The following is a 22,587-nucleotide window of genomic DNA, read 5'->3' as shown; positions in this document are numbered from 1 at the left end:
GCCGCCTTCCAACATGGAGGAGACGGCGGCGGCAGAGGGGCGGCGGGAGGAGCTGGTCCAGGCAGCCCGGGACCCACCGCCGGCGGCGCGGGAGGAGGGTGAGGATGAGGAGGCGCTGCACGTCGCCAAACGGAGGAAGGTGCTGTGCTCCGAGTTCGCCGCCATCACCAGCAGCGACGCGGCGGTGGCGCGCAGCTTCTTGGCCGGCAGCGACTGGCACATGGAGGTACGGCCGGGGGCGGCGGGGCCGCGGGGCTGCCCGGCGGCGGCCCCTCGCTGCCACCGGCCCCTGTGTTTCAGAGGGCGCTGAACGCCTACTTCGAATCGCCGCTGGAGACGGAGGGGGCGGCAGGCGGGGCGGCCTCCGCGGGCTCCGGCACCTGGTAGGTGAGATCGGGGCAAGGGGGGATGTGGCAGGAGGAGATGGGTCCGAGGTGGGGGCAGCGGTGCCTCCCCGGGTGGAGGCAGGTTCCCCTCCGAGGGAAGGCGCTGGGACCCCCTCACCTGGGGAGGGCCATCCCCGGGTCGGGGCTTAGCCCGGCGAGCATGGCATCGCACCTTGGCTGACATTTGCCGAGACAGGTAGTTCTGTGCCTTTTCTGCACTGTTCTCGGTCGTTTCCCGGCGTTTCTCTCGCCTTGAGAGGCTGTCAGACTTGGGGGCTGCACTTTCTCTCTGTGGATGCTTCAACCACCTTCCGCTGGGCTCGTGGATTGCGAGTGTTTTGGAGAAGGGACAGGCTCACTTTCTTCTCATTGCCTTGTGCAGCAATACACATGCAGATTTTACTGTACACACACACACATTTGTGTACGTGGAAACAATACATATATGTATTATACTAGATGTATGGATGTTTATATCTTTAAATAAAATCAGCATGTGCATGGACACCTTGTTAAATGTACCTGTGGAAGTTAAGATGTAAGATCTGTGTCTTACATACACAGTCTCACAGCACATCACCAGGCCATACAAAAGATATCAAACTGCAAGTGGAATTGAATTTTTACACATCTCTACCTGTCATGGTTTAACCCCAGATGCCAACTAAGTGGCATGCACCTATTTGCATGGACACCCTCAGTGGGGTGGGAAGGAGAATTGGAAAAAAAAAAAAGGTAAAACCTGTGCGTTGCGATAAAAACAGTTTTATGGTTGAAATAAAGTAAATAATATAATATTAATAGTAATGAAAAGGGAGACAACCAAAGGAGAGAGAGAGAAATAAAACCCAAGAAAGACAAGTGAGGCAAAATACAGTTGCTCAGCCACCCACTGACTGATACCCAGCCCATCTCCAAGCAGCAGTTGGCCCCTCCTGGCCAATTCCCACCAGTTCATACACTGAACATGATGCTCTGTGGAATGGAATATCTCTTTGGCCAGTTTAGGTTAGCTGTCTTGGCCATGTTGTCTCCCAGCTTCTTATGTACTTGCTTGCTGGCAGAGCATGAGAAGCTGAACAGTCCTGGTTTTGGGGAAAGTGCTAGCTAGCAACAACCACAACATCAGTGTGGTTATTCTGTACTGGGTTTGTGTGGCAAGGTTTTGATTGTGTGGGGCTACAGGAGTGGCTTCTATGAGAAGGTACCCGAAGCTTCCCCTACATCTGACAGAGCCAATGCCAGCTAGCTCCAAGATGGACCTGCCATGGAACAAGCCCAAGCCCATCAGTGATGGTGGTAGCACCTCTGGGATAATGTATTTAAGAAGGTTAAAAAGCTGCTGCACAGCAGTAATTGCAGCAGAAGAGAGAACTGAGTATATGTGAGAGAAACAGCGCTACAGACTGTTCAGTGAAGAAGGAGGGACAGGAGGTGCTCCAGGCATTGGAGCAGAGATTCCCCTGCAGCCCGTGGTGAAGACCGTGATGATGCAGCTGTGTGTCTGCAGCCCAGGGAGGATCACGGTGGAGCAGAGATCCACCTGGAGCCCTGGAAGGACCCTACACTGGAGCAGGTGGATGCCTGAAGGAGGCTGTGACCCCAGTGGAAGCCTGTGCTGGAGCAGGCTCCTGGCAGCACCTGTGCACCCATGGAGAGAGGAGCCCATGCTGAAGCAGGTTTGCTGGCAGGACTTGTGACCCTGTGGGGAGTCCACTGGGGAGCAGCCTGTTCCTGAAGGATATGGGGAAAGAGTGAGAGCAGGAGGAAAGAGTTGAACTACTCAGGTGCTTTGGGTTACACTGATTGTCATCTGAGTAATTTAAATCAGAATGGTAAATGTTATTTTGTGTCTGTAAGGAGGAAGAGGAACCACTTACTTCACCTGTGTACTACAGCTCTGTGTGACTGGAGTCTCTGTTTTAGTTACTGCGCTTTTAAACTATGTTGAGATCAATATATGGTTTAGAAAATAAGGGAGGTAACGGTAGAAAGAACAGTATTATGCATGTTGACAAACAAGTAAACTCTCTCTTTAGTATTGACCTCACAGCAGATGCAACTACTAGTAATGCCAGTGTCAATAGTGCAGACTCAGAGCAAAAAGAAGATGACAGTAAATTCTCACTGATAACCTGGAACATCGATGGGCTGGATCTCGGAAATGTGAAAGAACGAGCTAGAGGGGTCTGTACGTACCTGGCATTGTAAGTATAGCTTCATCTTTGTATTGTCATGTACCTGGATTTAAAGGAAAAAAAAAGTTTCTTGATTTAGGTATTTACAGATCTTCATGCCCAAATTATCTTAATGTTAGATGCGCAGTACAATCACTTCATAAACCCTAAGTAGCTGAAAGTTCGTATACTGACTGGAAAAGGTATGCAGATCCCAAAGGTTAAGTGTTCTGCGATAGCTACTTTAAAAATCTGTTGATGAACAATATTGTTCTAGTTGAAGTCACACATCAGGAACATACTTCATACTTGCATCCTGTGCATAAGAAGAGTAAAACTGCAAGAGACTTTCTTGTCACATTCCAGTAGTATGAACAACTTCACACGAGAGCAAACTGTTTGAAACAACAAAGATTTTTGTAGTGAAATTTTTTCTCTTGCTAGACAATGTTTAGTTGTCTATCAAAAAAGTAAATATGCAAGATAAAAGCAATAGAATCTGTGATTATCTTTTATAGTTCTATCAGTGAAAGCCTACCTTGAATACATTTATGAGCAATTTAAAAGCTCAATGATTTATCTTAGTACAGTAACTTATCAATGTAAATTAAATTATTTAAACATGTGGTAATTTCCTCTCAAAACAGCAGAAATTCCTTAGCTAAGTCAAGTGAAAATTGATTTAGTTAACCTGGGGTGACAGTATTTTTCTTCTGTAAATAAGGCCTTAGGTTTGTCCTTCACCTGCTATTCACCAGCGTAGCAAAAATAGGGACAGCTGTAAAGTCATGTCTAAATCAGCATTTTCAGGACTGCTGCCCCATGTGAACTGTTACTGATTGTACAGCTCTAAGAAATAAAAGAGCTTGTCGTCATTGAGACTGGGACAAAATGAATTGAAGGTTACCTGAGGGGATCTGTTATAAGGAAGTAAGGTGGTGGTTGCAGTCTTATGGAGACCATGTCCCAGAGCTGCTTTGCAGCTTAAGTTGAATTCCTCATGTATATAGTATATGAAACCTGTGCAAACGTTTGCAAAGTCATGGTGTATAATGGTGATGTGTCTACATGCTGCTAAATATGATGGAAATATTTTTTTTCTTTATTTAAAGAATAGATTCTTACAATATCTAGGAAAATGAGGGCAAGGGGCACCTGAAATCCCTGACCCTGTTCTGTTTGGCCTCAGAGTGTAGCAGTACTACCTTTTAGTAGTTAAATTGAAAATCTTGCCTTGCTGATTTCAGATACAATCCAGACGTTGTATTTTTACAAGAGGTCATCCCACCACATCTCTGTCTTCTACAGATGAAAGCAGGCAGTTACACTATTATTCCAGGTAAGAAAAAAACAGAAAATGAAGTTTGGTTTTATTCCGTCTCCCTTGCCAAACCCTCCAATGATTTGTAGGAATATAAAGAATGAAGTGAAGAAGGAAGTACTTAAATTATTTTCTGTGTTTTCATACTATAGCTTGATGCAAATTATGCATGTCTAAAGCTTGCTTGCCTGGTGGTTTCCTTTATATTTTTTCTGCATTTTGAAAGACTGGTAGCAGTGTAGCCGAAAAGTACCACAGATAACTAATTTCATAAAAATTTACATTTAAAAAATCTGAAAAATTCAGACCACTATTATGCAACATTTCACTAGTGACTTTGTACAAATTAATGTTGATTCTCACAAGTTGTGATAATAAGGTCTCTTTCAGAACGTTAACTTATTTATGGTACAGCATAAGATATCCTCGAACATTCCTTTCCCTGGTTTTCTTTAGGTAACATGGATGAGTATTTCACTGTCATAATGTTAAAGAAATCCAGAGTGAAGCTACTGAAACATGAGATAATACCTTTTCCAACAACTGCCATGAAGAGGAACCTTTTGGTTGTGCATGTGAGTGAGTCAGTATGTACTAAACAGCTGTATTTCTGCCTTCCAAACAAAAAATTCCAGGAAATGCTGGAGTGGCTTTTTCTCTGTGACAGCAGAAAAATTACTTCTCCAAACATACAAACCCAGTTGCATTTGATACTAGCAAACTTAAATCTTTTATCAAAATTACTTACCGTACTTTATTTTCAAGTCTCATAATCTCTGAAAACAAAACTAAAAGCCTGTTATCCTCCTGTAAGCCACTTTTCTTCAATGTGAAACTAATATTAACCAGAACTCTGTCATTCAGTAATTTGCTTTGTGATTGGATTTTGTCTTTGAACTTCTTATCGTGGTTTGGATAGTAACATTGCCTCTTTGTTTCACACATAGGTGAGCATATCTGGTAATGAACTTTGCCTTATGACCTCTCATCTGGAGAGCACTAAAGATCACTCTAAGGAACGTACAAAGCAGCTGCAAATAGTGTTAAACAGAATGCAGGAGGAGTCTGAGTCCACCACTGTTATATTTGGAGGGGATACAAACCTCAGAGACAGCGAGGTAAATAGAAATAAACAACCATGTTATTTAGAGAAGGTATTCTGACAAAATCTTCTAATCTTCTCAGGCTTTTCTGTTGTCCTTATGAGAAATTAACTGCTTAAGCAGAACAGAGATATTCAACACTTATTCTTAAAAAGTGAAAAAGTGGCTAAGTAGAGGTAAGCATTGCTATGCTGAGGCATTGTTATAGCTGAGATGATTTATATGGAGACCCTTTCCCAATAACGAAATGCTTTATTGACAATATTTACATCTGAGCAGATGCAGGGATAGTTGATGAAGTTTTGACTTCAGAAACATCTTCTCATTTTGAGAACCTGATCTTTAGTGGCCCAACTTGCTGATTCTCAGCTTGTAGAACCAATGAAAGAAAAGGGTGCTCTGGAGAAATAGATCTTGGGATTTTAATCCCCCATAATCAAGACATTCAAAATTAGAGGTAATTTTTGGCTTTTGATACTAGAAGTGAAATTTGTGCGTTATTACTAGAACATCAGAGTTTCATCTCTCCCTGTCATGAAATTCCATTGCAGTGAATTGGAGTGACATTGGTTCAGAGAGCACAGTGTTGACCCCTGTACCTCAGTAATTCAGAGCTGAACATTTATTTTGTAACATGTTTTGGATTTAGACAGTACTACAAGAATTGGTCAGGCTTTAGAGTATCCTGAGAAATACCACAGTTTAGAAACATCTCCAAGATCTTTGTTCTTAACAACTTAATGTTTTGCAGAAAAAAGCAATGCTGTGACAACTCAGTTCTATTTTTGAAGGTAAAACTTGCGAATTCAGTACGTTGTGGGTTTGTGTTTTTTTTTCCCCTCTTCTACCTTCAGGTTGCTAAACTTGGTGACTTACCTAAAAATGTTACGGATATCTGGGAGTTTTTGGGTAAACCACAACACTGCCGCTATACTTGGGACACCCACTCCAATACCAACCTAAATGCACCATACAAGTGCAAGATGAGATTTGACCGTGTTTACTTTCGTCCTGCAGTGGAAGGGGGAAATATTATTCCTCGAAGTATGGACTTAATCGGCTTGGAAAAACTAGACTGTGGCAGATTCCCTAGTGATCACTGGGGTGTTTTGTGTAATTTTGATGTGATATTATAAAAACGTAATTGTTAGTTTTTACATGACTTATTCTTGGTTGTACAAAATTTTACCTTCTCAGTTTAAGTAGGGTGTATTTAAATTTTCAGCCCCAACATATGCTCTGCTCTTTGCCAGAATGGCTTTGGCAGGAATGGCTTAATTTCAGGCTAGGGTTCCCTCTTCCTTATTGTTTGCATCTGCTCTTGAATCACATTTTTAAATATTTATTTTTAAGAATATCCACAAATACTAAACCAAATTCTAGTTTTAAAATGGGAGGAGAAACCTGTAAATACAATTTACAAACGTACTCAGTGGTTTTAAAAGCACTTTTATTTTGGCACATATTATGATCTTATAATAAAACCTGCTTTTTTATTTTAAAACTACTTTTATTGTGCCTACTGTGTTTATTTTGTAACCATTTCCGTCATCCTTTACAACCTTGTCTTTTGTAGGGTGTTTTGTATTAACTTCTGAAGTTTGTGTTGAATTTACATACCCCTTCAGGCAAGACAGTAAGGCAGCCAAGGAAAGAATGAGTAGATTCTCACAGAATAAGGGTTTCTTAAGTAGGAATTAAACTACTATTGAACAGATTTAAGACCAGTATGCCTTCTATTTGACAAGAAAAGATTATAGGCAGTTGAATGGAAGTTGTTTACTTGGGATAGTATATACCTTCCTTTATGTTTATTAACGTGGATATAAGTTGCGGATTAAAACGTATTGTCTTTCGATGTTCTTCTAGAAGCTCTTGTAAACTGCTGTGCAAAGCCTGAGCAGCCCAAGGTCTCACTGACTTTGCAAAAGATCAAACAGAATTTCTTACTCTAGGGACTGTGTAATCATTCTCGTAGAATGGAAGGGACCTACAAGGACCATCTGCTCCAGCTACCTGACCAATTCAGGGCAGACCAAAATTTAAAGCACATTGTGAGGGCACTGTCCAAATGCCTCTTAAACACTGACAAGCTTGGGGCATTGACCGCCTCTCTAGGAAGCTTGTTCTGGTGTTTGATCACCCTCTTGGTAAATAAGTGCTTCCTAATGTTCAGCCTAAATCTCTCCTCAAAAGGTTAACCTTAACCAGCTCCTCCCTTCATCACAGGAACAGGGAGGCCTGAGGTAGGTGTGGTTTTCCTTTGATTCAGCAGGAGGCCCAGGTGACCGTACTAAACAAGCAAATAAACCTCAGGATATTAATTCATCTCCACAGAAATCAGCTGCGGAAGTCTCTTGTTCTGCTTTTGCTTTAAACATCAAAACCCAAATTCCTTTTGTGGAAGGTAAAAGAACAGCCTGTTTTGGGAAGGATGTCCAAATCTTTGTATCCTGATTGCTGTCAACATATTCCATTATTTTATTATGACTCAGCTTCAAAAAAAGGAGGGCGGAGTCACTGATATATTTTTTAACTCACGTTGAGCCCATGATCTCTTCTTTCTATTCCCAAATAAACAGTTATATAAGAAAGTGAAAAATATCTACAACTGCCAGGATTTTCCTTTCAGGCTTAAAATGGGGCTGACACAGGTCACACATTCTGACTTGCTCCATGATCTTGTCTTCCTCACCAAGAGCCTTTGAAGAAATGTCGAAATGTCATGGGGTTTGTTTTCAGGGCTTAAACCTCCTCCTCCTCCTCTCTGTTAGTTATAGCCAAAGGATTTGTGGGCAAGGTAAAGGCGAAGGTGTAGAATAAGTTTGACTTTTCTAAAGGTGTTGGAGAAGGGGAAAGCACAATAAACTCATGTTTCCTCACAATAAACACCAGATTATGTGGCTTCTGTATTAGGGTTGCTTTTGTTTTTGAGGCTGCATCTTCTGGACTGTTTTGGAAGACATGAACAAGGATGACTCTTGTTCTAGAATAGGCTTTTAACTTGGGGAAGAAAGAACAAAAAGAAGGAGAAAAGATTCAAAAAAAAGAAAATATTCATAACAGTGTGTGACTTAGCTTAGATACCTAAACTCCAGATCCATTTTTAGCATTGACTGATCCCTTCTCTGATGAACAGTCTTTCTTAAACTTTGGAATAGATAATGAGGGGCTACGTAAGATTTTTAATAGGCACAAGCAAAGACATAACACTTTGTAAGGGCCAATTCATTTTTGTAATTATAAACGGTGGGTAAGACTATAGTCAGTGCAATTAGTGGTTAGTCATGCTTTCAAATGAGGAAATTATGCCTACGTCTTTTAAAAGTCTTATTGAGTTTTTCTATGGAAAAAGTGATAATACTTAAATAAATTTAAGAAGACATAAATGCTAAATGTTTTACCGACTACTGGATATGAAGCAATACTTCTTTAATTAAATGTACTTTAACCACTTAATAAGCATCCAAATTGCTGACAATCAAGAGCAGTCAGAGTCCTTAAAATAATTTGTCTTAATTTAATCAGTGATGTAAAAGGTAAAATATCTGCTGAATACAGCAACTAAAACCTAAAGGGGTAGAAACAGCAAAACTAAACCAAAGATGTCTTGGCCTGCAATTTGTAATTTGATTTATTTTCCTTATTCAGTAGCATAATCTTATGGCATCTTTATAGCCCAAAGAACTTATACAAACATGTGAATGTGAGAAAGTGCAATCATTCTCTTATGTGCTGTTGGAGGCATTGTTTTATTAATTCTTTGATTCAGATATCAAGAGAAGCAATTTTTCCTGAGAATCCAGCCAGTCTTACACATTTTTACATCAAAAGAGCTTGAATTTGCTAAAAGAGAAGAGATATACCTAGAATAAAATAAAGAAATGTTAAACATCTAGGGAGGCAAATAGATGGATTGCAGAATAAGAAAAGGGGGAAAAAATAGTAGCAGGCACAACCACAGTAACAGCAGAAAACTCCCTAATCATTATTGAAACTGTATATGTAAAGAATATCTATGCTCTTGACTGTAGGGAGTAATCTGAAACTCTAACTAATAAAAAATTATTTTACAAAGAGGAAGTGTATGAAAGATTAAAACAATAAACATCACACATCATATGCTGGTTTCAAAGTTAACTTCATGCAATAACAGACAAGACATATTCAAAATTACTAGATCAAAATACAAACATGATAATCTATATTATGTCAACACCTGCAGACCTCAGTGTTATGGATGCTGTATAAAATAAAAGACAAGAATATTTACACAGAAACAGATGGACTGTGTTTTGATGAGCTAGTGGCATGGTTTTCAGTTGTTTCAGCTCAGTATAGTTGAAAAACTCCATAAAGGTCATGTTTTCACTTCTGCATATCTTAACATATTTTCCCCCAGTGGCAGCCAATCCTGTACAAAATCCTGCTGACGACGCAGTGGCTGTGGGTGCTGTCTTGGAATACCGAGGGCAGGTTAACCCCATACAGGGGTTACAAAGTGAGTTCACTTAACTTCATTAGAGTAAGTTTTCCAGGTTTTTGTTCACTAAGAGTATAATAAATACTAATTAATGAAGATTCAAAAATAGCGTATTTTTATTTCTTGGAGACAAGGCTTGTTGTGTGATATGAGCTCAGAGGAAACGAGTCCCAGTGACTGAGAAGCCGTCAGTGTAACACTGCTGTTTTGTTAATGGCTGAGAGATGAGGAGGCTTAAACAGGAGGCACAGTAGGCAGAAACACTGCTTAATTACAACTACTGAAATGAAAGTTATATTGTATCTGCAACAACCCACAGAAAAAATCACTAGTGTTGTCTTACGTATTTATGCTCATATGACAAGAAATTGGCCTACTAACATATTGTAGATCTACAGTTTTGACCAAGGAAAAGGGTAAGAACGTCTGTTCGTCTTGTTGAAGGGTAACACTTAAATGAAAGACAAAAAGTAAGGATTACACCATGCCATTATAATATTTTGAACTATTCTATTTCCTGATACTGCTACTGGTGGGACAGAGATGCTAACAAAAACCTACTCAGAAATCATTTGCTGAGACAGAAGCTTTACCTGGACCTGGTAGTAGATGCATGCAAGTACAACTGACAAGGCTGAGCAAATAGTCCAAGAAAGGGAGCTCACTTCCTTGTGGCTTTCAAAAATTTTTCCCAGTGATTGAAGAATCAGAAAAAAATCTGCTTCGAAGATGAATACAACCCTCCTTTTCAGTGTTGGCAGACATTTCCTTTAACTGAAACAGGTCAAAATTTTTATCCATTTAAGATGGGAGGTGGGGAAGAAGAGTCTTTCTGGAAAAGCATAACACAATCTCACCAAGGTGTGATAATCAAACCAGTGCCTCTTCCAGACCTCTTTGGAACAGGTGTCGTATGACAAACTTCCAAACAGCTGGTTGATTTGTGAACAAGGCAGATAAAGGGAAGGCAGGGTTCAGGTGCTCAGAGGGCTGCACCAGCTCCCTGCAATAAGTGAAACCTCCCAGTAATGCCATGCCTTGAGTCAGGGCTTCCCTGCTATCAGCATCGACTGAATGGCAGAAGGTCCATCTGGTGGTGATGGAATGGGTGCTTGCCAGGTATCCAAACTACCTCTGGATGTCTGGCAATGAGTTAGTTGTCCTGGTTGATGACAGCTTCACAGCTGAATGAACTTACTGCAGAAAGGAGCTGGAGGTAACCAGATCAACATTTGTTTAGTAAGCTACTTTGGTGGTCTTTAGATAGCTTAGAGCACACTCAGCCTATTATATCATCAGTGTTAAACTTTTAGCTCCTCAGTGCTATGAAAGGCAAGAATTGGCTCAGCTAGAAAATACCATCTTAGCCTCAGCCATCTGCTTTCTTGGTATACTCCTCAGTTTCATAGCATTTCTGGACTTAGACAGTGAGTAGGCAATATGAGCTGCTGCTAGAGTTCATGAGTGAGAGCCATTTGCTCTGATGCCTTTGTGTTTGCATTGGACTGTTTGCATTCTGTTTGTTCAATGAATAAGGAAAGTCTGTCTGCGAGAAAACCAAGGGCACTGCACCAGCTACTGCCATGCAGGGAAAGCAAAGAGATGCAGTTGTTACTTTCATCCTTTTCCCCCTACTTTCACTAAGATGTCTCCTCCTGACAGGATGAGAAGAGGCCTTATCTCCTTACGCCTGCACTGCACCATGGAGCCTTTTGCATACTTGCACAGATGGTTCAAAAAGCTCTAGCACTGAGTATCTAAATGAATATTCTTTCCTGCAGAAGAAATAATAAAATAATAAAGAAATAATAAAAAAAAATCTGCAGTTGTATCTGGTGCTTTTCCAATCAGTAAAATTAGGAACTCACAAGCACACAATGCATTGGAGGACAATCATTGTCCCTCACTGGCTCTGAAAATCAACCCTGACAAGAAGGCTGCAGGGCATGGGAAATGGGGGTGCCTCACAAAGGAGAGATAGCCAGGCTTCCTCTCTCCACACACACTTCCTTTTCAAAGCCAAGCAGTCTCTGGCAACATCAAAAAATTGCAACATTCTCATTGATCTTTTTTTGTGTTATTATTAGAATAATTATTTTTACACCAAATATGCTGACTTCAGCCTCCGTAACTGTAGCCTAAACATGGCAATCACAGAAACCGAGGAATCAAAATTGACATAACAACACAGCATGAAAAAATATTTTAAATGCAGTCAGACAGTTTCTTTAGGCTCCTTCATATATACCCACAAGAAATCCAGTATAACAGTTCAGAGATTAATATCCTCATTTACAGATCAAGTGCATAAGTTACTGGCTCCTTGTACAAGGGAAGATTTGAGTAGCTTCAGGAAATGTCATACAGCCTATTGTTAAAAAAAATTGGTAAGGTGGGAATTAGAGGAAAAGTAAAAAGACAAGGCAAAAAACTTATATGCTGAAGAGATGACATTTTTACATCTTTAGAACACCTTTTGTTCCCGTCATCCTCTAGCACCTGCGTAATACCACTTTCCTGTGTCAAGAATTGTCAATTTATCAAAGAGTAGGTAGAACTCCACACATAGGGGAGCAGCCATAAAGGTGACCTGGTTATAAAGGGAAAAATACAGAACAGAAGAAGGTACCTGCTGAAATACTCACAGGGAAAATGCCTGCCAATCTGGGAAACACAAGCATCCTTGAGAAGCAAAGCTGGCATCTTTGAAGTGCAGCTGAGTACAGAGAAACTGGGAACATCTTGAGACACCATTGATAAGTACAGAACTAAGGAACTAAGGAATACATATAGGTGTATACTGTTGGGTAGGTTAGGAAAATACGAGCATCTTTGAACCATTCTACTAATAGTTTAGCAAACTATCCACTGCTTATTGCATGTATTACAATATTTTTGTATCCTCCACTCATTCTGACACAGAAATTCCATGGCTCTGCTCCTAGATCTGTGCTGACGTTCTCCATTGTGCAGCTTCCATACAAAGCTGTTTTGACAAGCAAGACAGGCCATGATGGCAAAAATACCATTCCCTCCCTCCACAGTAGTGAGCAGAATGCAATGTCCTCGAGTGTTGTGCTCCTTGTGCCAGGGCCTGCAGAGAGACTTTAAATCATGAGACTGGCCAAACAGCCTCAGGAGTTTGTGCCTCAGCAGCATCCTTGCCATAAACTTGCTCAGGTGCGTGTGTGGGTTCTGTATGTGGCTTTGAATATGGCTTATGGAGTTTGTCCTTTCATTGAGTTAACTGGCTTTTGGGTTTATCTTCAGAGTTCAGAGAGATTGTTTGAACTGCCAACCTTAAGGAGATCAATAATATGAATATATTTAGAAATCTGGACAGAGTAAACACTGTCAAGGTACCCAAAATTAAATCTGCAGTGCTGTGCATCCTCAAAATACAACACCTGGGGTGCATTTATTGTCTTTTTAAAATCAGTAATTAGCTGCTGATGAGTTTTTTGAGGTCTTAGCAGTAGCTGGAATATGACTGTGAAAAATAAATATTTTTCAAATATTTATTTAATAGGTTAGGCCTGACTTGACTCTTGACTGTGTTGCATTCTCTAATCCTGCTATACCCTTTTTGAATGGGTGATGTTAGGCAACACAGTGATGTAACAGCATTTTTATTTTACTTCCACTACTATCCAATAATTCCTAACAATTCTCTTTACCTTTTTGACAAATGACGAGAATCAAACTGATTTTTTTTTTCAAAAACCTAGTCACACTGACTCCCATATTGCTAAATTAGTCCAGCACTGCAGAGACACGTATGGTTATCCTTCCACGAGGACACTATTTGCGACACGTCCTTGTTTTGGTCTATATGATAAGAAGAAAGCTTATCTGATGGGCAGTGAAAAAGGAACAAGCCAGGGAGAAGACCTTTTTGCTAAAGCAAGCTTCCCCATTGCATGTCAGCAGCTTTCACTTCTTCGCTGACTCCTGAGTGACGATACTAGGGAAGAAACAAATTCTGTGTCCCACACATCTCTCCTCTTCATCTAACTACTGCACTTCAGTACAGAATTTCCACAATTAGAGCATAAATGATCTTTGTGCTTTTATTTTTGAGGAAAATTCTACCTTATTGACATCTTTCTTTAGGGGATGCCCGTAAGCACAGGGAAAGGGTCAGGTCCGTGAAAACTTGGGAAGTAGATTTTGGAGCAGGGTTGGAGAAATTTCCTTCTGCAAGGAACAGATTACAATTTGCCACTGCAAGGCTGTCACCTTCCTGGTGTTCAGAGTGGAGGAACCATTGTTTGCATATTTCCTTATTTTACAGAAGAGTAACTGGTAAAGTTACACTACTTTGTGTGTGATGTGTTTTCAACAGACCACCTGCTGCACTGATTTGCAGTCTGGGATGAAAGTTTAAAACTTACTCATCTACCTAAAAGTTCCCTCACATCTGTATGGCTTAGCTGGGCACTTGGCATGCTCCATATTGTAGTATTATCTGCCATTGCAAAACATTCTGAGGAGAACAGGGGCACTGAGTGAACTGCAACGTTTTTCATTTTATTGCAAGGAAGGGAAGTTTATCAGGACTGTGAGGTCAGTCTGGCAAAGAAAATAACTTTCTGTGTTATTACCTGTGTTTATTAATTTTCTGTTAATAAACTTGGCATGTCTCCTCCCTTCCAAGCATGAGGCAAGGGGAAAAGAGGGATTCTTTTGTTGCCGTTATTTGCAGTCTAGTTTTTCAGGCCAAATGATATTCTGAATGACCTGAATTATCAATATACTACAGGACCAAGGTGAAGTACAAATCCTAGAAGATCCAATGATTCTGTTTCAATCGAGTAGTTTCTCAGGCAGTATCCTTTGGTTGAGGCTTTCCAGAGAGTTAACTAAGGTGAAAACAAAATGTTCCTTTCACAATATATTTTTGGTCTGAAAGGAGACTGGTAGCTTTCTTCTGTCTGCTTGAAGCCTGCTGAGCTGCATGTACTGTACTCTCTCAAAGCTCCGTTCTTTGCAGCTCTGAAAATAAAATACTGCAGTTTCTCACATTGACTGACTCAAATAAAGTAATCTATGATGCATGAACAAGTCTAAATGAAATAATAATATCCTTAGCAGTGAAAACTGGATTGGTAATACAATAATTGAGCAGATTTATTGTCATCCCCTTGGACTAGCCTGCTGAAACAGCCTGCTATTTTATTTAATCTCATATCAGAGGAATTACTGCTGGTAATCCATCATTAAACATAATTTAGAATGATGGGTGAAAATGTCAGCTTTTCCAACATAATCAATCCATGTCTCATTAGCACATGTTATTTATGATTCCTATAATGGAACCTGAAGGAGTTTCCAGGGAGAAATGGAGACATCAACTGTTGTTGAAATGAGATGAGATATACTGTAGTTTATGAATTAAAGCTGCATATAAAAAATACTTACCTACAGTATCAATCATCCTTTACCATTTTACAAATGAATTGAGTGACTTGGCTTTCCTCTTCTTGTGTTCTGTTCATTTTGTTAGTAATAATTTTGTGAGAAAAATATTTAAAAACATATAAGAAAGACCACTTTGCAAATTATTTCTAAGATACAGTGTGGGGAAAAGCCCTTGAATGTAAATTAGTGAGAAACACCTTACTGCTCTGTTGTTGTTCGCTAAGGACTTTGGACACCTTTCCCCCCACCCCCTTAGTCCCTATGCAGACAAATCAATACGTCTCTTCAACTACAGCACAATTCTCTTTTAAGGATACTTTCTACTGTATTTTACCTCAAAGATGAATGAAATCTAGATTCATGCAGTTGTTCTGCAGCGATAATCATGGTCACAATGTCAACTGTTACCTCAGTTTAACTACACTTGAGAATCATTTCATACTTCAACTCTTACCCATCGATAAAGGGAAATGAGCAGTAAATGACTGCCTAGAGTACAAAAGACCAACTCATATTTCGGATGAAAATGAAGATAAAATGTAGCTTTGATTTGCCCGTGGAATCCCATTAGCTGCACCACTGGCAGAAAGGAGTTGGATCAATAGTTGACTGGCCACAGAAAACAGGTTCTGTCTGTTCAGCAGCCAATGCAAAAGCAAAACTGTCATAGAGTGATCCTTATCAGATCATCTTCGTATCCTGGTCAGCTAGAGGCTCATTGAATTCCTGGTCCTATTTTGGCTCTGAGCACAATGCACTTACAAATTATTTGTTCGTAGTCATGAAAACCATCAGTGTCAATCTCTATTGTTCTTTTTATAGGTAATGTACTTACTCAAATTGTTTAAGAGCTGTATCAAAACATCTTTTTTTTCCTGCTGAAGAAGAATCTGCTAGCATATTTTCTGGTTGTTGAAGCTTGACTGAAAGGATTTACTATGTGTCCTTCAGTAAGTTCTTGGAGGGTATTTCTACTTTACAATAAACATTTCTGAGTTTATTTGATCAAAAGATCAAATACTGGCTGTGTAGGAAAAACAAACACTCTACAAGCTATTAGCTTTCCAGAGGACAGCTTGTGCACACAACAAATGAGACACAAAACATAGTGATCTTAATGGTTTTCCCCATCGTGGACCTGCAGAGCAGAGATATTTTATTTCTTTTCAGTGTTCTTTAATTCATATAGTTTCAAATTACTGTATGTGAGGTGAGGATTTGTATACACAAGAGCAATTCTGGCTTGGTTGATGTATGGTTCTTGAAAGAATAGGTTTTGAGAGCACAGCACCGATTTAAAAAATGTTACTATCTGCTTATCACAAAGTAGGAGGAAAAAAATCACTTCTTCATGCAGTGATGACATAAATTACATTAACAAATCCTCTAGCCTAATCCTAAAAGTAACCACAATGTTTTTACACTTATTCAGAAATTTATCATTGAGCTACAACAAAACTGGTTATGCAGATTTTATGTCTTCAGAAATTACAACGATATTGTCTGAAGATTGCCTTTTTATGGCAGCTGAAGGAGTCACACACTGGAAGGCAGAAAAGACATCTAACTAAGAACTGTTTACAGTTTTTAAATCGCAGAAAACAAATATTTTCATATTACTACAGTATTACCAATATTTTAATATCATTATAGCCCCAAAAGTTTTAAATTAAGTAAATATTCCCATTTTTTATTGTTGGTTTTGTTGTTACTATTAGTATTATTACTACTATTATTATTATTACAGTGAAGTTTTGAAAAATCTTGGCAGTCAAGTGAAGTCCTGGGTGACTGGAAAAGGGGAAACATTGTATTCATCTTTAAAAAGGGTAGAAAGGAGCACCCTGGAAACTACTGACCTGTCGACCTCACCTCTGTGCCTAGGAACATTATGGAACAGATCCTCCTAGAAGATACACTAAGGCATATGGAGGACAGGGAGCTGATTTGAGACAAACAGCATGGCTTCACTAAAGACAAGTCCTGCCTGACAAACCTGGTGGCCTTCCATGATGGAGCGACTACATCAGTGGACAAGGGAAGTGGAAGGGCTAAAGATATCATTTATCTGGACTGCTGTAAGGCCTTTGACATGGTCCCCCACAACATCCTTCTCTCTAAATTGCAAAGAGAAGGATTTGATGAGTGGACTGTTAGATGGATGGTTGCATCTGGAGGGTAGTGGTCCATGTCTCTGAGTCTCAATGGATATCATGACAAGTGCTGTCCCTCAGGAGTCCATACTGGGACCAATGTTATTTAATATCTTCATTAATGACGTAGATGAAAGGATTGAGAGCACCCTCAGCAAAATTTCAGATGACACAAAGCTGAGTGGTGGTGGTGGCACACCTGAAGGATGGGATGCCATCCAGAGGGACCTGGACAAGATCTAGGATTGGATCCAGGAGAATCTCATGATGTTTAATAAGACCAAGTGTAAGGTTCTGTACCTGGATTGGGGCAACCTCTGGTATCAATACAGGCTGGGGGATGAGCAGATCAAGAGCAGCCCTGCCAAGAAAGACTTGGGGGTGCTGGTGGATGAGAAACTAAATAGGAGCCAGCAATGGACGCTCGCCACCCAGAAAGCCAAACATGTCCTGGGCTGCATCAAAAGCAGTATGGCCAGCAGGTTGAGGAAGGGGATTCTGCCCCTCTGCTCTGCTTTGGTGAGACCCCACCTGAAGTGCTGTGTCCAGCTCTGGGGTCCCCACCACAGGAAGGACATTGACCTGTTGGAGTGAGTCCAGAGGGCCACCAATATGATTGGAGGGATGAAGCACTTCTCCTACAAGGAAAGGCTCAAAATTGAGTTTGTTCAGCCTGGAAAAGAAAAGGCTTTGGGGTGACCTAATTCCAACTTTCCACTACCTGAAGGGAGCCTACAAGAAGGATGGAGGGGGACATTTTACAAAAGCATGTAGTGACAGAACAAGGGGTAATGGATTCAAACCAAAAGAGGACAGATTCAGATTAGAAATTAGGAGGAAATTCTATACTGTGACAGTGGTGAGGCACTGGAACAGGTTGCCCATAGAAATTGTGGATGCTCCATCCCTGGAAGTGTTCAAGGCCAGACTGGATGGAGCTCTGAGGAATCTGATCTAGTGAAAGGTGTCCCTGTCCATGGGATGGGGGTAGAACTAGGTGATCTTCCAACCCAGGCCATTCTGTATGTCTTGGTTTTTCCTTATAGAGTGTGGAGATTTGGTTGAAGAATCTCTATCTAGCTGAAGTTATCTGTGATAACTCTACCACAGAGAAATATGTAATCTGACATATAGCAAAAGGACTGCATTTTGTATATGCCTACACTGATAAAGAGGGAATATTTTGCGCAAAATTCCAGACTGGAAAAAAGTTCACAGATATATTAACACATTAGACTGTAGATGAAGACTCCTATGAAATCAAGGGTCTTAAGGTAGCATTTCAATTTCTGTCCAAATCTTAACAGTGAACTCCAGAACAAAAATGGGAATATATATTATAAAAAAAATTACAGTCATGAGAAAACAATGTTGGTTTGTGTCAATAAACCAGAAAACATGCACATATCTGATTTAGTTTTCTGAGGAGCACACATACATCACAAAATGCCTGAAAGGGACGTTTGGAGAACTTTTCTTATTCATTCTTCCCAGGGGAGAGACGAGAATGAAAGGTTGTATTTTATATTATGTTCTCTCCCACACAACCACAGTTTTCTGGAGAAAAGAATTCTTTAAGATTAATCCCTATGGAATTGTTCATTCACATTCATGAAAACAGAGGGACTGATACTGCCCTTGAAAGCCCCTATAAGATGGTTGTAAAAGTATTAGATAAGGCCATCTTGCTTAGCCAGCCATTTTTGGTAAGACTACTGCCAGGCTCTATTATATCAGAAAAGAAATGTATCAGCAAGACGAGACACACAGTCTACCTTTTCTAGCAATCATAATATTTTTCCACAAACACTCAGATTTTTTGAAGAGGAATGTTTATCTTCAAGTTTAATTCTGACAATATTGTAGACTTCTAAGCAACCTGACGGTTCAGTAGAGTTGTTCCTGTCTCTTTCACACTATTGTGCTTTGCCAGTGAATGAGTCACTTCAATGAATATTCTATTCAACTCCAAAAAAAAGGAAATAATGTTAGTCTGATTCTTTCAGTTGAATTTTGTTTGTTTTTCTAAGCACAAGACAAATAAAAAAGCACCAGCAGTGTGTGGCTTTTGGAAAGAAAAATCTGGACAGCACCGATAACAGTGAGACAATCGTTGAAGCCAAATTTCATTCTGCTACAGAGAGGCAAGGTTTTAAATTACTACAAATTGAAAACATATGGCAATCAAAAGCTGTGTCTGAAATGAGAAAAAAAATGTTGAGAATCAGCAGGTATCCATGGCCTTTGTATATGTTAATATTTCACTTCTAGTGAATGAGAATTAGGTTTAGTTAACCAAAATGCATTCTTGAGAAAAGATGGCACTGAGAAAGGGAAATTTTAGTGTTTATTGTTAGTAAACTAAGCATAAGTTTTAAACAGAGCCACCAGACAGATTTTTTTATTGTTGTTGTTGTTGTTTGGTTGGTTGGTTTGTTGGTTTTGTGGGTTTTTTTAGGGGGGGAGGTTTTTTTTTTAATAGTCCTAGGGAAATTAAAACTTAAAAAAAGGGCCACTGTATAAAAGCAAAGAGGGAATGGGACAGATGATCCAAGGAGCAGAGAGGTTGCAGTATATTGGGGGTGAGAGGTCTGCCAGATGCAATTAGATAATGTCTTATTCCGCTGTGGGATGTTATTCGCTGATAAATACTTCAAGGTTTTGCTATTTTACTTAATTTACTTTATGGTTTATAATTAAAGCTGAGCTACTACTTTATCATTAGACTGCAGACATGAAGGAACACTCTTCTTCTTTTATAGCAATGACTAATATTTTAATTCACTTTTGAAAAAGTGGATGGTAAAAGAAGAACTGGATGGTGAGCTTTGAGACTACTAAAATGCTACCACAAACATATTCAGTGCACAGCTATGACACAGATGAGTATCATTTTAAGGCACAGTTAATTTTGTAAAGCTTTAATAAATATTTTACAAGTTTTTGAAGAATTTAGTAGTATTTGACTAAATATTTGCACTTTATTTTCTGCAGTAGGATAAACAAACACTATAACACCCACTTGGAGAATAATATTCATTATATGCATTATCTGTATGAGCCCATGATACTTTAGATCCAATGTAAGATGAGTGTCTTTTATATAATTGATTTTACAAAGAAACATTCTAAGTAAAAATATTAAATATAAATATTTACTACCCCTTACTCTCCATATAAATTAGTTTCTGATTTATTTTGCTAGGAAGAAACCATCCGCCTTTTGGCACTTGTGTGTATGTAGTTTGTAATATTGAATGAAAGCACCAGTATGCACTGTTTTATGCTATGACCTATCAATAATATGTACATAATATATTGTATTGAATGGAAGACTTCATAAATCAGCTATACAATGCTCTTAGTGAATTTACAGGTCATAAAACTTACAAAATCAATGTATGTTTGATTAATCAACTCATAACGTCAGAGTTTTTAAATTAATTCTGTTTGCCCGTGCAAGATTACAGTAATGATGTGCTTTGAATATTTGGGATTTAAAAAAAAAACTTCCAAATTACGTCTTTAATGCATACAATGGTAAAAGATAACTACTAGTGATACTGTGCATCCACAATGTGCCAAACTAGTTTGATTTAAAGCTGAAGTCTCTGGAATTTTTACATCACTTACCAGCATATTTATGTAAAATAATGTAAACATATAGACTGGAAATATTCAATACATTTTTTTTTAATTTTACTACATACAAAAAAACCAGCATTGAAACTTGAGGTTTTTTAAGAAGCTATTGCCTGGTCACTATCATGTGCTGGAGGTCACCAGTACTGGCTACTTCTCAAAACACCTTGGAGATATCAAAAATGCTGAAGCCCTTAGAGATTTGAGATGCTTCCACTTGAAATTCTATCCAAATACCATTTGATTATTGGTTATTTCAAGAGTGAAAACAACGTATGTATGACTTAATAAATGCCTAGCTGTAAAAGTCAGGTTTTAACACTGGCAATCTGAGCCAGTGATTCACAATATACCACAAGTGCTTTATTATCACAATCACTAGGAAAGATACTCTTCATGAAATCAAAATATCACTTTTATTGTAATAGTAAGTCCATGCTTTATCTATGGAATATCAGATATTTTCAGTTGTTTGTATTATTTTGCATTGAATAAAACAATTCCATGTTAAATCTGTTCATGCTGTGTTTCCAGATCATGGGAACTCATTCTCGACCTTTTGTTAGCTGTTTGTTGTTTTTTTAGAGAAAAATTGAGATAATTCCATTACCAGGTTGGAAAGCCCCTGGGCACAGCTCTGCTCCTCTTTGTCAGCCCAATGCTGTCATCACATGGTCCATGGATGGGGCACTGTGTGGGGAAGAGGCAGGTCCCAATCTGACACAGCAGCACTCCAAGTACTCAGTTGTATGGACTCTTACTATAGGTACACATATATAACAGCTAGGTACAATTATGCCTATCGTGAATCTAGTAAGAAAAGTTAATGAGTTCAGACTTTACCAGGTCAGCTTGCAGGTCTTTGTGCACTGTCTCTGCTTGAACATGGTGCGCTATGATGAGCACAACAGACCCTGTGCTTCTGATGCTTTTTAAGAAGCCTTCGCAATAATGAGTTATGGGAACCCGAAAAGTCAGACACTGCACGTTTAAAGAGGAAGTTGCACACACCTCTGCAGTGCTCTGTATGAAACCACTGTCGCCTGTACAGATACAATCCATGCGGCTTCTCCTCCTGAAAATATTCTGGATGTTAGGATCACAAGACATGAAAACCTGATAACACATAACAGAAGCCTCACCATTGGCATAGTCCTTGACAGGAATCCCACCCAGGAGAACCTTCTTATGTTCAAGCATTTGCAGGGACAGGATACTGGGTAATAGCTATGTTACTCTCTCTCACAGTAGTGTGGAATGAATGCTTTTGTTCTCAGCTATAATCTTGAATGTAAGCAAGTCTAATGGGAACACTGTATACTTTCAGTCTTCCAGACACTCAAAGTAAGTATTACTTTCCTGTTCTCGCCTTTCAGAATATCCTGAATAGTTACCAGATGCAAAGACACCGGTAACACAATCTTGCTGAGTTTATAAGATATTTAGAAAAAAGCCCTGTAATTGTAGCAGTTTAAAAGCTTTGACTGTTACTATAAGTACCACTTGTGGATTAAATTTGGTATCACTTTTTCAAAATAAATATTTTCAGCAGGCTCTGCAGTTAAGTGCATCATTATGATTAATTTATGCAGAATGAAGCAGCCTTTTTAATTGATAATGATTAGTGAACTTTCTAAATCTGTAAAACTTCAGCATGCTTAAGCTTCCAATAAATAGCAATGTCTATTTTTGCATCACAGCTTCCATTTAACAGAACAGGAAATATCTCATCCTGAAACTGCTGATGATTCAAGCTCAAAAAAAAGGCTTTTATTTCACCTACAGCACGAGTGTGGGCTCGTGTCAGTTTTTATAAGGCCTGCTCCAACCAGAAAGCAAAACCTAAGAATTCAAGAATCAAGGGTTAGTAGAAGTTCATTTAACTTCATCTTTTTGTTTTC

At 39.3% G+C, this 22,587-nt stretch overlaps 1 protein-coding gene across 1 annotated transcript; it reads left to right on the top strand.

Moving 5' to 3' along the window:
- The first annotated feature begins 13 nt into the window (after positions 1–13).
- Positions 14–6,494, top strand: TDP2 (tyrosyl-DNA phosphodiesterase 2). Its single transcript, XM_051812802.1, has 7 exons — positions 14–226; positions 301–383; positions 2,426–2,593; positions 3,811–3,902; positions 4,341–4,459; positions 4,832–5,002; positions 5,842–6,494. Exons 1-7 carry the CDS (start codon positions 14–16, stop codon positions 6,121–6,123), a joined length of 1,128 nt encoding a protein of 375 aa, XP_051668762.1. The 3' UTR covers positions 6,124–6,494.
- Positions 6,495–22,587: the final 16,093 nt, after the last annotated feature.

Source organism: Manacus candei, unplaced genomic scaffold (assembly GCF_025592945.1).
Source record: "Manacus candei isolate 608988 ecotype Guabito, Panama unplaced genomic scaffold, ASM2559294v1 h1tg000088l, whole genome shotgun sequence".
In the NCBI taxonomy this organism is placed as follows: domain Eukaryota; kingdom Metazoa; phylum Chordata; class Aves; order Passeriformes; family Pipridae; genus Manacus; species Manacus candei.
This window is presented reverse-complemented; position numbering and strand designations above follow the sequence as displayed.

Bases quoted from the DNA above. Each gene is read 5' to 3' on its own strand.
- TDP2 (XM_051812802.1), top strand. From the start codon at position 14: ATGGAGGAGACGGCGGCGGCAGAGGGGCGGCGGGAGGAGCTGGTCCAG. The intron at 384-2,425 runs GTAGGTGAGATC...CTCTCTCTTTAG, and splicing joins TCCGCGGGCTCCGGCACCTG to TATTGACCTCACAGCAGATG. The intron at 4,460-4,831 runs GTGAGTGAGTCA...TTTCACACATAG, and splicing joins GGAACCTTTTGGTTGTGCAT to GTGAGCATATCTGGTAATGA.